Source organism: Chiroxiphia lanceolata, chromosome 11, assembly GCF_009829145.1.
Source record: "Chiroxiphia lanceolata isolate bChiLan1 chromosome 11, bChiLan1.pri, whole genome shotgun sequence".
Classification (NCBI taxonomy): Eukaryota; Metazoa; Chordata; class Aves; order Passeriformes; family Pipridae; genus Chiroxiphia; species Chiroxiphia lanceolata.
Window position 1 is genome coordinate 13,377,689 of NC_045647.1, and position 13,707 is coordinate 13,391,395.

At 35.4% G+C, this 13,707-nt stretch overlaps 1 protein-coding gene across 9 annotated transcripts in view; it reads left to right on the top strand.

Annotated features, from left to right (window-relative positions):
* Window positions 1-13,707, top strand: part of ERC2 (ELKS/RAB6-interacting/CAST family member 2) — a 430,377-nt gene that overhangs the window by 148,375 nt on the left and 268,295 nt on the right. For all 9 annotated transcript variants that reach the window (XR_004359172.1, XR_004359173.1, XR_004359174.1 and 6 more), the window contains exon 8: window positions 10,490-10,627. Coding sequence is in view for 1 of the 9 variants with exons in the window: in XM_032699590.1 (XP_032555481.1) it covers window positions 10,490-10,627 (138 nt within the window). In the remaining 8 variants the exon portion in view is untranslated. The remainder of the gene's footprint in view (window positions 1-10,489; window positions 10,628-13,707) is intronic.

The following is a 13,707-nucleotide window of genomic DNA, read 5'->3' on the forward strand; positions in this document are numbered from 1 at the left end:
TCAATATGCAATTGGGCCAGACTGCAAAACAAGGTCAGTGATCAGCATTACCCCGAAACTCATAAAGTATTGTGAGATGTAGGAATTCAAACCCAACCAACCCAGCTTGAAAATCTGGCCCTTGTATATACAGACAGCTGTTCTAAGAAGAATTAGCTTGTTAAGAATGAACATCTACCTCTTTGTGTCATTATTGGAATTATGTGTTAGTCTATTTTGTATTTCTGTATTTACTGTCTGGAAAATACCTATTGCATTTTGAATTACATCACAATAAATACATATAATGAGAGCAAAAACTTTTCAATGGACATCTCACAAGACTGTGAGTCCTGCTTAGAGGAGTCCAAGAGTCAAGCTGTTTTGTTCAGAGAATTTATTGGCCCCTGAGGAGAAGGAGACAGAGACTGAGTATTTCCAGATACACAAGTGGATATTATCAGCCCAGGCTTCTTTTGGCTGGCTTCCTGGGGAAGGTTAATTTTAGCATTAAGTTCCAGCTCTTTCTCAGCTGGAGTCTGGCAACAGAAGCCAAGCTTTCAGTCCAGGAGCTCCCTTCTGTGTGACAGCCTTCTCCTCTCTTGGCTCCGTTTGCCCACTGACCTGCTTTTATAGCCCTGTAAAAGTATCAGCTGACTTGAGGGCAGATCTCTTCCCTAAGCAGCCCTGGGGGAGTTTTCTTCTCCTCTCTGTGTGAAAACTCAGTGCACACATCTTCTTCCTTAATGCTTGCTGATTCCTCTGAATCCTTCCCATACCTGTACCTTTGAATCCTGTATTATGGAAGGAATCTAGAATTTCACAGTAAGTAGAAATGGATGAAATATTTCCTTCAGTGACTGCACAATAAAACAAATATACATGGTTATTTTGGAAGAAGAAGAAGAAAATGTACTTACCACTTTTGATCTCCAATTTTAGTTGCATTTGCCTCTTGTTTATTGATGCAATAGGATGCTCTCAGTTTCTACATGTACATTAGTATAGTAGGCTGATGTTTACAATTATGGAATAAAGACAATTATATTAAAGTCACAGATATAACAGCACTTTATTGCAGGTATTGGCTAGAGTATATGACTGTGTATTTCCAGAAAATGATACACCTTTCCCCCTAGTGATCATGGGGGAAAGATCATAGGTTCTGTTCCTTTTAATATATTTTTTCCTCTCTCCAAAATTCTAGGGCAAATATAGTTTTTCTTTAGGTAAACTTTACAATCTTATTGGATTTTTTTTATATACTGTAATAATACTTTGTGCTTCTGTACTGTACTGTTTTCCCTGAGATTTTGCTAATCCTCAGTTGATACTCCATTCTTTTAACAAACTAAATCATATGGAATATATGATGACGTGGGAAATACTTGCATATAATTTGTGTAGATCTTTTGATTCTACCACAGATTTATTTGCTTTCCTCAGCCCACTTCAGTAAATTTTAATTACTGTGTAACATCTGTTCAGAAGTTTGATATCAACGTAAATTTCATGTCTTCATTAATCATATCCTTTTTTGTATTTGCAGCTTTATGACTCTACTGTGGTCAATGTGTTGAGTAGACTATGAAATGGCTGGATAGACAGAGTGAACATATGGGACTGAACTGTTCAGTAGCAAGAATGTCTTCTGGATCTTAAAATATCCCTGTATTCCTATATTACTTTCTCCTTAGGACAGAGACTTGTTGTAAGAAAATGTGCCAAAGCATTTATAGTAAGTTGCAATATAAAAAGAACTGTTAGTCTTGTTCAGGTGGCAGAGCCCTCCAGCTTTGTGTTTCTGTGGCAGCCAAGAGAGGTGCAAGGGCTGAAACTTTGTTTATAAAAAGCGGACTTTAGGTACTGCAAATCTGGAAAGATCTTATTTTTTTTTTTTTTGGGTTACTGTATCTGTGATGTATGAGAGAATTTTGAAATCAGTTGATTTAGTTATCAACTAATAGGAAAAAGAAATGTAAGAAATGCATTTTCCTATTGTTGTATGGAGTTCTGATAAAGTCTTTGCATTCAAGTTCAATATATCACTCAGTCATACTACAGACCTTATAAAATACAAAAATAGAAATAAAAGTATGAATCCTTGTTTTCCCTTTTCAGAATAAAAATTGAATAATGGCCCAATTATTACTATTCCATAGAATCATATTCATATAATTATCTATGTTGGAGGAAAGCCTTAATATCATCAAGTCCAACTGTTAATCTAGATATCAAAATTACACGTGCAATTTCCAGCCTTATTTTTTTTCTTTAAAATGAAAGAAAAAATCAAATCAATATTGAAATCCACACTGAAAAATAAGTGTCTGAATTTTCCTTAATGTCTTTGCAGTTTGAGAGAAAAAGGTATGAAAGATACTGACACAGGGCAAGCTCTGCCTTTATGTTACTCTGCCATGACTAACAAAGCACAGCACCTGCAAGCCAAGGGATACCCTGTCCTGGTTATTCTGCTGTCTGGTCATGGAGCCCTCGGTGGTGCTTGTGCACAATTCAGCATGAAACAAAAGAACTGGTAAAGTTCTGGTGACAGATTTGGGAATTTATTGATGAAATAGCCACTTCTGGGGCTGCCTTCTGCTTCTAGTTTCTGTCTTCATGGTTGTTGGGATTTGTGTATCCATTTGATATTTTTTTTCTGGGCAGTCTTCAGTTGAGTGTCTCTCGTTTAGAGATGATGATATTAATTTTTTGCAGTTGAAGCATTTGATGAATAGCTGTAGAAGTGACTGAGATACTTCAGACTACCGTTTTCAAAACCAAATGTACACTGAGTTTGAAATTAAGTTCTCTGTCTGTATTTTAGGTTTTAGGTTTGTTCATACAAAAAAAGTTGTGTATAGCTTGAAGTAGAACAAAATTTAATCCCAAGAAGACTTGAATCCACCATTTCTCACTCCTTAGAAATGTCTGGTTATTACTAGTTATGTAATGTTGATCTTCTGATCAAATCTAGTTATAACTGCCCTTTGCTTTTTCTTTTGTGGTTGATTCTGCTGCCCATGTTTGTTAATTACTTCATCAAAGGTTTTATACCTTTCCCTTCTTGTCTCCTGTTCTCTTTGCTTCACTTCATTCCTTGAAAATCTCCATCTCCAGATATCAGCATCTCTGTAAACTCTTGTTTTTGTTTGTCTTGTGTTTTCTTTATATTTGTTTGCTACTGCAGCTTTAGTGTTCAGTAGTAAGAGCATGTTTTATTCATTCTAAGTCCTGTTTTTTTATATTCTTGTCTTTGTGTATTTGTTATAATTTCCAGTTGTCTCTTTGAGGTGTGATACCATCTTTGCCTCTCATCTTGCATGACCTCTTTCTCTCTAATGAGAAATTACAGAGAAATCTTGAGGTATTTCTCTTCCTTACTCAGTCACATAAGGAGGTAGCCACACATGCTGCATAACTTATTTCTTTTGAAGAGGGTAATGTGTGCAGTTGATAATCCATCTCGTGGCTTGTAGACACTTAAATAATTTTGCATATCCAGCTTCATAAATTATTGCTTGTGAATAAACAAAATGAGTTGCCTCATTTCTGCATTATTTTGTACCAGGTGCACACACAAAATATGCATCTCCCTTGGATCAGATTGTTTTTCTGTTAAATTTTTAGGTATGTTAGTTTGCAGTATTTGATTAAATGCTGTATTTCATATGTCGGTGACAGATTTTGCAGCTTAAAAGGACATTTGAGATAAATATGTGAGTGAATAATTTTCATAAAATCTTGGATAGTCCTGGAATACCAAACAGGAAGCAAGTACCTCTTTTCTCTAGTGCAGAATTTCATCTGAATTCACAGTGCTCATTTTTTTGAAGGGAATTTATTCTAGCCACTGAGCAAGGCAGAGACCAAATTCTCATGGGGCCTTTTGCAACTGTCTTTGCACAGTCTTGCCTAACAAAATGAGTCGTACTTGGTGTGTCATCCCAAGACATGACAGTTGCTCTCTATGAAATGGGACACTTGACTTACTGTCACTGCCTATCACAGGGGACAGTGTAAATCTGTGACAGTGTTAATACTGGATAATAGCAGCATTTTGTAAGTATAGAGAAAGTTGTGTCTTAGGCAGGCTGTTGGTTTGTGTTTTATTGGAGCTGTTTGATTCAAAATGGTTTTTAAATGTGTATGCTAATATAATAAATATTATAATATTACCAACAAAATGTGATGAAAAACTGAGATAAATTGACTTCATTGAGAAGAAGTTTGTATCAAAAAATCCTGCAATTTTGTTTGTGAAATAATGTAGTATTTTACATTGCAGTATTTCTGTGATGACACCAATTAGAATTTGAAGCCTTATTTTGCTTAAACACTGTGTAAACTAACATCCTCCTGGCCCAGAGCACTTGCTAGTTCATTAGAGACAAGTTGCATGTGAAGATTAGTAACTTCAAACAAAGGAAAAGGGAAGATGATGCCGCTGCACTGGATAAAACAGACACCACCATGTGGTTAATAATGTAAATGAATATCTAGAATATATATACAGTATATTCATTTATGTATATAGGATATAGGTATAAAAATAACGATCAACCATACAAGTAAGTTTTCAAACCCCAGTAGTAATCTGATGATCTGTGTGATTCTAACAGAAAAACCCCCCAATTTTATAGAAGCAGAAAATGTTCTGTATTGAAGTGCTGTAACTTTGGAAGGAAACAGTGTAAGTGTACATCAGGAGAAATACTCTGATTACCTGTTCTTTTTTTTCCAGTTTCTTACTCTGGTCTTACGTATTTTTCTGTTTTTTAATCTTGTCAAGTAGAGCAAGATTCTGAAGGATTATTTCCTGCTTGGATTAGGTGTGTTGGGAAGGTAGCAATAGGGTGATTACTGGCTCATGCCACTGCTCTATTGCTCTTGTCATCAGGTTCATGTGAGGGCTGATGTCTGAAGCAGCGTTTGCTTCATTAGCTCCTTTGTGACAGTCACTGTGCAGCTGCATTTTGGTACTTTGAAGTGCAGTCCTGAAGGCAGTTTGAGGTAAAAACTCTTTAGACAGATCAGTCTTTTTGTGTGAAAACCTTACAGACCTATTGAACTGGAGAATGCTTTCTCCTTATCCGTGGTTGGAAATGTTGTTTTGCATAACCTAAAGCACTGTGTACTTTTTATGAGCAGCTTTAAGGATACTTTTGTTGTCTGTGGTTTAGTAATCCACTGTCATGTTGGCAGTGTAGGGTTGAGCTGGCCATATGCCTTGAGCCATCTAAAATCTCTGGTGTTTAAGTCTTGTGGGGCAAAATAACATGAGAATATAGAGCTAAAAGATGCTACTGAACCACGAGGTGTGTTGTAATCTGAAGTAAGTACAATGCTGCTGTATTACTTCAATTTGGAAAAAATAATTTTGGAAGGTAGTAACAGGAAGGCGCTCAGGAAATATTTTAAATTGAGAACATATTGTGCAATAGACAACTATAGGTAAGAAGTGTTATTCTATTTAGACATAATCAAGCATTTTAGTGGATATTGGAACTGCTAATGGAATCCAAGAGTATTTTATCATGTCATTATAAGATTAAAAGCTTTTTTCCAGTTACATTAGTAAAGCCAAAGATTAGAAGATCAGTACATACTTTATACTTTAATAAATATGCTTAATTGCAAGCAGCAACCCTTCATTTTATAATTTTATATTGTAGTATAATTTTGAATATAACATTAATTTTTAGGATCTAAAAGTATTGGGTTTTGACTTTTGAAAAAAATATTCCTAATTTATGCTTGTCTGTCTATCTGCTTAAAAGGAGGAAAACCAAAGTGCAAGTTTAGGAGACTGGATGAGGAAACATTTCTGGGGCAGCCTCTTTCAAAACAAAACATAATTCTGCAATGCCAAGCTGTAGAAGCAGAAATTGTCCTTCAATGGACTCAATTTGTTAGTTGAAAGGCTGCTTATACTGAAAAATGTACTTAGGTCATATCGTGATTCTAAGTGTAAAGCTTCCCCCTCCCACCCCATAAGCTGAAACTTCAAATAGCTCCTGTAAAGCCTGTTAATTTTAAAATACTTTGACTGATTTGCTGTTTATTAACTGTACATTATTTGGTAAAAAATCCTGGCTAAAAATCTACAGTACTTTTCAGAAACTATAGTTCTATACTGAGCTTTCAGGTAATAATAGTTTTACAGACATGGTAGGGAAAAATGGTTTCATTTTTTTCTGTGAGTCCTTCATCACGAATTATGCACACACACATCCACATGGAACTGAGCAGAGATGTTGGGATGTCTGTAGACACATCTATTTTACTGAGTCACTACCAAAGCTCATTTCATCTTCTGGGATATCCTGAGACGTTTCTGAAAAGGACCATGTGAGCCAGAACATTTACCATGAGGCTTACTAATAAAAATAAATTGTGTGTAAGTAGCCATTTAGAGTTTATACATTTGAACTATACCTAACTGGTTTTTTCTGATTTGATTAATAGTTACATTACTTTTGTCTTTTCTTATCTATGTCTGTGAGGCAGCAGCTAAAGTCTGAGAATGAATACTGAGTTTTAAAGTAGTCATAGATAATGCTCATGTTGGGTGAATGTTGTGGTTTATTAAATCTCTTTTTCTTGTAGTGCCATTATTGTTTAAGTAGAATGCAACAGTATTTGGGAAATTGTTCAGTAGAATTTTTATTCTTAAAATACTAAGATCTTTTTTAGGAAGTAATGAAAATGATACATACAAAGGTTCTGTTTTCTCCTCTGGATTTTAGTTTTACATTTAAGTTAAACTAATCTTATTGATCTACTTCACTAGAACAGACATGACCTGTGTTTTAATATGACACAGAACTCAAAGACTTCTGGCTAGAGACAAAAATGAATTTTAGGATTAAAAACCAGTGTTATGAAATACTTGTCTGAGTTATTTAAAACTCAAATACAGAGCAGAGAGGAAAATACATGCAGCTAAGGTTAAGTATATGGCTTTATGGTTTCACTAGTTAGGCCTAAGAAGTCTTGGCTAAGTTCTCTCTTATGGGGTCTTAGACTCTCTTATACTTTAACGCATATCTCTGAAGGCAAATTGTTATAGTGTGGAACATTTTCTGTGATTATATAATTTTCATTCAAGTACAGTACCTTAATTTTGATAATGAAAGGAATTTTCCTTTGAGAACTTGGTTTACTGTGAATTTTAAAGCCTGTCTGCGGGTGAGATTTATTTTAATCCCTTGAGTATTTAATAAGCATTCCTGAGACTGTCGCCAAAAGGTGACAAGATTAGCACTTGAGGTTTATTGACAGGATGTCTCATAGGAAAGACATTTATCTGTAAGGGTATTGTTTTAAAAGGAAGAATAAAGTCTGGCTTAAGCTCTGGGAATATACACACTTTCTGAAATGCAGAAAGAATGGAGCAGTTTCTTTTCATCACGGCACAGGGACATAGCAGTTTGCAGAGGTAAGAAATCCATGTTGAGAAAACTTCGCAGTGACTAGCTTCCTATCTGAAGAAAAATGTAAGTGCTTGAGGATTAAGAAAGTCTTAACAGTCCCTGTCATAAGTTGAATTCAGGCATGCTCAAAAGTCATTACTCAACAACAGAATTGTATCCTTACACATATGCTTGAACCCAAATATATATCTATTGGAGAATGACAGAGGTTACCAGAGGGTTTGTTGTTCTTTCTTGGTTTAAAAAACCCAGGAAGAACTAAATCATATCTTATATTCCAAGATTTTAGCATGTGAGGCTACTCAATCTCTTTGTCTCCTGTAGTGTCTTAGAGAGAACTCTGTGATTAACTGGTCATAAAGTCGTGTCTGTATTAGCAGGGCTTTGCTGCTCCTGTGCCCATCCCAACAAATACTCTGTGGTACTGAGTCTACTTTCACATACCCCAGTGTGGTCCTGTTCCCTTCAAAGTATTTCCTTCAGGTTTATATACCACAAATAGAAGAATAATCAGATCCTTTCCTCTTACTTTATCTATGGACTATGCATTGAACAACTTATTTTAAAGGAGTTGTGATTCAATGGGGATGTTTTTAATTTGCTGCCTGTTCTCTTTACCTCTGAGGAAAGAATTTTGTAAATGCTGAATAATTTTAGAACATGTTTTCTTGGTTAAGGGTTGGATCATATTTTAAATTAGTTTTAAGAGGAAGGAAATCGTGTAAATGCTGTGGAATTCAGATAAGCACTGTGCATAGGAAATAAGTACTTTAATTTAGAGTGCCTAGAATTGGTAGGTCAAGCTGATGATAATAAAGGACCAGATCTTAGCTTTGTTTCAAAGAACATGTAATCAATATTCACTCTCCTGTTTTATTTCTCTTTTACTTGAGAATTTGTTTTTGTGAAGCTGAAATGTGCAATTGCTTAAGTATTCCACAGGGTGTCATGAGGTAGTTGTTGGAATCATTAATACTTGGATGAAGTAAAGAAAGAAACGTAGTGTGCAGTCCTCTGAATGCCAGCTAATGTAATTTTAGATGTGACTAATACACATGCCATAAAATAAAAAGTTCTTAACTCATTAACACATGTATCATATTTCTGTATCTGTATAAAATATACACATGAAGAAAAATATTACAAGAGGTCATTTACAAGAGTGAGCTATTCTGTGTCAGGTCTTCCCAAAGAACCCTTTCTATATACTCCTTAGTATTTTATAGTTTACACAGCAAGTGGAATCTTTGGCTCATAGCAGCAATCTGACATACAAAACTATTTATATAAAAAACGAAAAAAAGAGAAAGAAAAAGAAAAAAAGGTATAATACTTGTATTTACCGTATTGTAAAGCATTTCTAATTGAAATGTTGTCCTCCAAATTTACTTACAAATTTAATTTTAATTTTATTTAAGTTCTTGTCAAATTTAAATTTGTTTAAACACACTTCATGCAGTGCACACAGCTGTACTGTGGATTTTCTGACTTGTTAATTATAGATATATATGATGTCAAAACTTAACTTCAGGGTTTTTTCCTGCACACGTATAATGTAGTAGGAGGAGAATTTTTAGCAAGGTGTGCCCCAAATTAGTGTGTTTGATTATGGTGGTAGATTTTTGGATATGAAGATCAAATTTTTATTGGCATAACTGTTGACCTCTGCAGAGCTACACACAATAAATTCAACTTCAGGTTTGTAAAGAAATCTTTAAATACAGTTTAACAGTAACTATAAAGGATCTTGCTTCTGTTAAAATCTGAGTTGTTTTAAATAGAAATGACATTGGCTGTGAGAAAAAAAAAATCATTAGGTTATGAAATGAAGAGCAGAACATCATTTCAGTAGGAAGAGAACGTGATCCAAAGTGGAAAATCACTAATGAAAGTAAGATTCTGAATCTTTGTTGACATTAATAATTAGTCTGATTTTGACTACATATTTAAAACCAATTTTGAACAAATGAGACTGTATGGATTTTGGCATATTTTCTCATATTATATAAAGTGGCATACTAAAATGATAGACTAGTTAATTTTCTTGTTACTATTTATTTGTGTGAAATCTTGGGTTTGTGCCGGTGGCATAATAGAGAGTGGCACTGAGAGTGTAGGACAAAGGGAGTTTGATTCTTCTGACAGACAATTAATGACATTTTACACCTGTGACATAACGTGTCCTCTCTGCATTATGCCCAGGAGGTCACAGTGCTAGGAAGGGATTGCCATGATAATCAGCAGCTGAGTGCTTTTAATTGAGTTTACTTCCCAAATCCACATCGTCCTGTGGATGACGTTTTGTGCAAAACCCTTCTGATTTAACTCCTTCTGATTTAACCCTTTCTGATTTAACCACTTTAAGTCATGACGTGTTTAACAAACCAGTGTCTTTGTAGGTACCTTGGCAATAGGTTTAAATACTTTCTAGAGGAAGAATCTGACACCTCTAAAGCAGTTAAAATATCCCAAATAGAGTGGCATACTTTAAAACTTCATGGATATGTAGGAAGTGAATGGAAATGGTGGCTTTTGAGGTTTTTAGTTTGGTTTTGTTTGTTTGTTTCTGGTTTTGGCTTTTTTGAAGTACAAACACCCTGATCTCTGTCCAGGTGAGTTTTCTTTACAGCAGGGCATCGTGGAAGAAGAGGTTTTTAGATAGGCAGGTTATCATCTTTCCTCTTCCTCAGTTTAAGGCTCACTCGACTTGCTTTGCCTTGCCCTTTCTTTGTCCTTCTTATTGAGCTAGAATAATCTAAAGGGGTAATTCCAGGCATACTTTGAATTACTGAGATAATGCAGTACCTTAAACTAAAGTGATTAATATCAGAAAATATTTAAATAATAAAATACCTGACTGCATTGAGATTTTTCCTATAATTTATTAAAAAATTATACTTGTTTAGCAAAGAAAAACAAAATAGGATGGAGAGAAGCAAAAAACTATTGATATTATAGCAGGTACAAACTTGTGAGTATCATATGTGTGATATGTATACACTCAGCATCCAAGTTCCTCTTGGAATGTTAAGACAAGGTTGATGAATATTATAATCTGTTTTTATTTGCAGATTGAAAATCTCCAGGAGCAACTTAGGGACAAAGACAAACAACTAACGAATCTAAAAGACAGAGTGAAGTCGTTGCAAACGGATTCCAGTAACACAGACACAGCATTAGCAACCTTAGAAGAAGCTCTATCAGAAAAGGTAATGTTTTATCATGAACAGCATCATGTGCTGCTCTTGTGGGGGAACTGTGGGCAGAAAGTGTCTTTTTAAGTCGGTCTGGCACCTGTCACAAAACCTATGGGCCTTGTCAGGAAAGCAGGTGGCTCTGTTCTGGGAGGATGAGCAGGGAGGGGCTGCTGGCTGATGAGTGGACACAGGACTCAGGGAAAGTAGTATCCTTTTAAATGCTCACAGAGAAATGGCCCAGGACAAGGGAAGATTTTTACTTAGTCAATGAGGTGAGTGGTTGTTCCCTGAAAGAACTGAAAATTGGACACCTGACTTAAAGAAGGCAGAAGTTTGGATAATTTTGTGTCTTTGTGATCTTGATTGTGCTGTTCTTTCGTCCGTTAAGCAGGGCCTAAGTGAAGAGCCAAGAGGAATTGGCTGTACCAATTGTTACCTTGGCTTGCTGTTAGCAAGTTTCCTACACTTCATTTGTAAGGGAAACTGTGTTTCATAAAAAAAATAATTGAGAATTACTTTTTTTTCCCCTTTACAAACTGTATGCCTTTAATTTGAAAATACCTAGCAGAAGGGATAAATCTGGGGTGTTTAAATTAGTGCCAACATTCCTACCAGTTTCAGTGAGGTCAGGTTTCTTCTTTCAGTTAACTTTGAATGTGAGTTAATTCAAGTGAATTTATATGCCCCAAAAATTAGTACAAGTATCCACATTTTGCAGCTCACAGATCTTAATATATACCACTTAAATATGAACAGGTGAGTGTGACTAATTAAAGTAATATGTGCCATTCTGCAGTGTGTATGAGGGTATTTATGACTGTATATGACCTTAAAAAGCCACTGTGGTGTTGGCACTTGCACATACAATGTTAATGTAGGATTTTTGATTTGTGTGTTTAATTGCCTTACTAGCATTTGCTTGGTCAACAACAGTGAAAAAAGTTGGCATAAGTATTGCTTCCTATGGGTAAGCACACAGCACTTATACAGGGAAGTTACATGTGTTTTTGTAATCTTTCACTGCTGGTCTGGACACACTGCTCATCCATTTCACAGCATATTAATAAAAAATGACACAAAGCACTTGTTAATCTGTTTTTCCTTGGTGTAAACTATCTTTTCTGCATTAGTCACTTTCCCAAAATGCCCATAGAGGCAGCTGAGAGTTTTATTAAAACAGTCCTTTAGCCCTTGTGCTACAGTTGTCAGCGTGGAAAGCAGAGTGACTGTCACACTGTAGACTTGCCAGTTATCCTGGGCAACTGAGCGTGAAGTCGATTGTCAAAAGCCAAAGAAACCCTTGCATCCCATTTTCTGCTTCAGCAGTATCTGCAGCACTTCAGAGAAAATGCACTTATGTGATATTTCTTAGCTGGGGTAATTTGCTAAGTTGCAATCTGTCTCCAATTTTAATGTTATTTCTCTGCTGAAAATATTAAACTAATGAGAGTTTGCCAGAGTTTGTAGTAGAGGTAGCTAGTGTGGAACTATTGGATAGATTATAATTGTCTTCTGACTGCCACAAATACAAAAGATTGAAATCTAACCCAAATTAATTAACTCTAATTAGTTTTTAAGTCCATTTTGTACCAGTACCATTATAAAATCAGTTGAAATAAATGTTAGCTAATAAATACATGTAAAAGCATTTATAATTTTGAAGAAGTTTTCTGTATATCTGAAAATATTCTATTGTTGTCAGACATACAAACTGTGAAATTTTCCTAAACTCAGGATGCATTATTTTTGAATGTTGCATTTAGTATAGTTCCAGAGTTTGTTTTAAAGTTATGCTATGGAATTTCTTTGTGTATATGATAACTTGACATGTGACAACACTAGAGACCCTGATGGTGTGGAAATTTTGTGTCAAGCTTTATTTGATACCTGAAATAAAGATTCAAATCCAATAAGTGATGCTATTTTTAATGTTTTAGAAAAATTTAGTGAACTTAGATCCTTCTCTGAAATGTATTTTTGTAATTCATATCTGCTTCACTTGGAATTGCAGTTTGGAATGGATATACATGAACAGACACTTTTTGAAAGAATCAGTGTGATTAGTGGTTTTTCCAAGTGGAATTGATTGGAATTCACATGGGGTCCCTGAGGTTGAATTCTGTACAAAGTAGTCACTTTGCTTACATGCAGTCAGCTGGGAATGGCATCATTCCTGGGGTGTTTGCAGGCTGATCTGACATGTTTACAGTGAATGCCATGGGATGTTTTCCTCTGCCACAGAGATTTCTGACTTTTTACAGCTGATGAAGGTGATGGAATCATTTGTAAACCAATGCTTTTGAGAGGTGTGGAAGCTGAATTGTGCTGTGGTTTCTGGTGACTGTTTCAATCAGTTGTGGAGAGATTGTTGGTTATAAAAGTTGTGTTGCTGTCTATAAAGGGAGGTACTCTATATGTAAGTGGTATGCTTATTGTTCTATATTACTTTGTTAATCTAAGGAAAAGATACACAGATTTATTTAAATGATAGACCTTTTCTACAAATGAGCTTTTGAACTTCTGATGTGTGACCACTGTGTCTGTGACACTACAGTTAGAATTAAGGTTAGCTTTTGAAAAACAGGGTACTTGATCTTAGAGCCTGAGGAGAAAGTTCCCAAGGTAAAGACATCTATCTCTCTGTGTGATTTTGATCGTTTATTGTACAGAGAAATCACCCACAATTTCTTTTCCACTGTAAATCTCTTGAAGGCCACACTTTGAAAAGCAGGTTTTCTGATGTTAAGTATGATTTCTGGGATGTACTGACACATTCAAAGAAGCCAGTAGGCATGTCCTAGAAGTTCCCAATGGACTATTATGCCTGGCTTTCTTCTGTCTTCTGGCAGCTAAATACTGTGACAGTGTTTTCACATGTGTCTCATTCCTTTTTGTGTCCAGCTTTCCAATCCATCCTAGCTGCTCCCAGTAACTTTCTTATCCCTATTCCCATCTGCAGTAGCATTCTTACAGACTTTATCAATAGTTATTAACTATTTCCACTGGAAATACTGGTAGAAATATGAAATAGATGTTTGTCCAAATGGAACAAAACAAGAATTCCTAATGAGTTTCTTATTAACAAGCACGTC